Below are 2,500 nucleotides of genomic sequence, written 5' to 3' on the forward strand. Positions count from 1 at the left end.
TGTCTGTCTGTCTGTCTGTCTGTCTGTCGCTCTGTCTGTCTGTCTGTCTGTCTGTCTGTCTGTCGCTCTGTCTGTCTGTCTGTCTGTCTGTCTGTCTGTCTGTCTGTCTGTCTGTCTGTCTGTCTGTCTGTCGCTCTGTCTGTCTGTCTGTCTGTCGCTCTGTCTGTCTGTCTGTCTGTCTGTCTGTCGCTCTGTCTGTCTGTCTGTCTGTCGCTCTGTCTGTCTGTCTGTCTGTCTGTCTGTCTGTCTGTCTGTCTGCTTGTCTGTCTGTCGCTCTGTCTGTCTGTCGCTCTGTCCGTCTGTCTGTCTGTCTGTCTGTCTGTCTGTCTGTCGCTCTGTCTGTCTGTTTGTCTCAAATAATAATCTACCTCTGGCTCTTTTATATATCCAATTTTAGTTTTATAACTTATTTATTGCAAGGTAAATACTGTACATTTTGGATTTAAAATCTGTCGATGCAAATAAAGTCCATTAACCATTTCAGACATAATATTCTTGTTCTTACAAACACACAAACCTCTACAGCTCTGAAAAAAAACATTCCATTTCATCAGTGTTTCTGATTCTACTATTTATCGTGCTATAGAAATAAACTTGCCTTGCCTTAATTTAAAAGAAATTTGACTTGACTACTGACAAGATGTTTTCAACCAGAGCTTTTCCCTTAATTAATATAGAGCTGGTAATTTAAGAAAATATTTGAAATGGTGTGCGCATGTGTGAGCGAGTGAGTTGTATATGCATTGATGGGGCGACTGTGTCTCAGGTGGTAGAGCGGGTCGGCCGATGATCAAAGGGTTGGAGGTTCGATCCCCGCCCTGCCACCTGTGTCATAGTTGTGTCCTTGGGCAAGACACTTCACCCACCTTGCCTCGTGTGAATGTGGATAGTTGGCCTGCTATCGGTGTATGAATGTGTGTGTGAATGGTAACGTGGGAATGGGAAACAGGTCTCCCTTGAAAAAGAGTCTTCGGTCTCAATGGGATTTACCTGGAGAAATAAAGGTAAAAAAAAAAAAAAAAAAAAAAAAGATGGTCTGTCCCCTCTGCTCCTGTTTTAGGACCAAATCGCTCTAAGCTGCAGGACATGCTAGCTAACCTGCGTGAGGCTGAGGACCTTCCCTCCATACAGCCAGCCTTGACCCCCTCCGCCCGGCCGTCTGTACCCAGGATGAGTGAGCAGGATGTGGGCCGGACAGACGACGGTAGGCTGCCCCATTTATATAGCGTTCTCTCTTCTGATTAGTTATCAGTAGTGGGATCCCCGAAAAGTTTATTTGCCGATTACATGCAGAACGAGTGACTGAGAGATCGGCTTTATGAAACGTGCACATTATGTAAGTGATCACTGTATGAATAAAGAGCGATTTAACACTTATATTAACATAAATAAATCGCTTACTGCACCTTTAAATAATTTATTTCAGACCTATCAAAATACCACTCCATTCATCATTCTGTTTGACACTGATGGATGCAAATTACATTTTTATTTTCTATGAAAAAAGTATTCAAATATGAGGTGGTCGGACCAGAAAAGCTTTCAACATCTCCCTTCCCCTCTTGAACTATATTGTTTGAGTTATTTATTTCTGGCTCATATATTGCTGAGGGTCAAATTTAAAAAATATTGCTTATAAGTATTAGTTACTGTTTTTTTTATTCTTTATTTTTTTCAACCTGTTCAATGAATTGACTAAATAAATAAATATGTATAAATATGAATCTACTCTTCGGCTCAGTTTAAGGTGAACCTTTTTAAGGGCATTTTGTACTTTGTGTGAGTGTTGTATGTCTTTGGTCCTTGAGTCTATTCAATAAAGTGATAAACGTGTATTTCTTGAGCCATCCTCCTGTATTGTGCGTGTTAATACACAGCCTAGGCTCTGTAAACCGGCCCACCATTCTCCTATATTCTGACCCACAGAAGCAATGACTTTCCAAAAGGCATATGTTTGAGTATCATGAACATTTTGGTTTTATAATATAAACAACTGACAACATTTCTACCAAATTCAAATACATTGTTTGTCATTTAAGAGCATGTTCAATAAGTAATGTAGAGATGAAGATTGAAGAAAAATCCAGACTGGTCTCTTCAATTATTCCGGAGCTGTACAGTGCCCTCCAATAGTATTGGAATAGTGAGGCCAATTCCTTTATTTTTGCTGTAGACTGGAAATACTTTTGTTCACCTAAAAATGTGGTGTTCCTTTACGAATCATGCTATCTTCTAAGTTGTATATCAGATCCAGACGTGAATACCTGGAAATGAAAGCTGAAATGTTGATCTATTGTCTCATATTCATATTTTGGTGTCAAACCCAAATGTTTCCAGTCTACAGCAAAAATAAAGGAATTGGCCTCACTGTTCCGATACTATTGGAGGGGACTGTATATGCACATAAATATATTTACACAGATTTATCAACCTATTATCTCTGGCTGTATTTCTGACCCCTAGAGGCGATGACGTTCCTCCCGTCCCCCGGGAAGTCCTT

The 2,500-nt window shown here is 40.1% G+C and overlaps 1 protein-coding gene across 1 annotated transcript in view; it reads left to right on the forward strand.

Moving 5' to 3' along the window:
* LOC307252219 (striatin-like) overlaps positions 1–2,500 on the forward strand; it is a gene marked incomplete at its 3' end in the record, with an annotated part of 34,869 nt that overhangs the window by 22,634 nt on the left and 9,735 nt on the right. The window contains exons 9-10 of the mRNA XM_080029841.1: positions 1,061–1,204; positions 2,464–2,500. The exon at positions 2,464–2,500 is cut by the window's right edge and continues 100 nt beyond it. Of these exons, the coding sequence (XP_079885967.1) occupies positions 1,061–1,204; positions 2,464–2,500 (181 nt within the window). The remainder of the gene's footprint in view (positions 1–1,060; positions 1,205–2,463) is intronic.

Source organism: Ammodytes marinus, assembly GCF_949987685.1.
Source record: "Ammodytes marinus genome assembly, chromosome: 6".
Taxonomy (NCBI): Eukaryota; Metazoa; Chordata; class Actinopteri; order Uranoscopiformes; family Ammodytidae; genus Ammodytes; species Ammodytes marinus.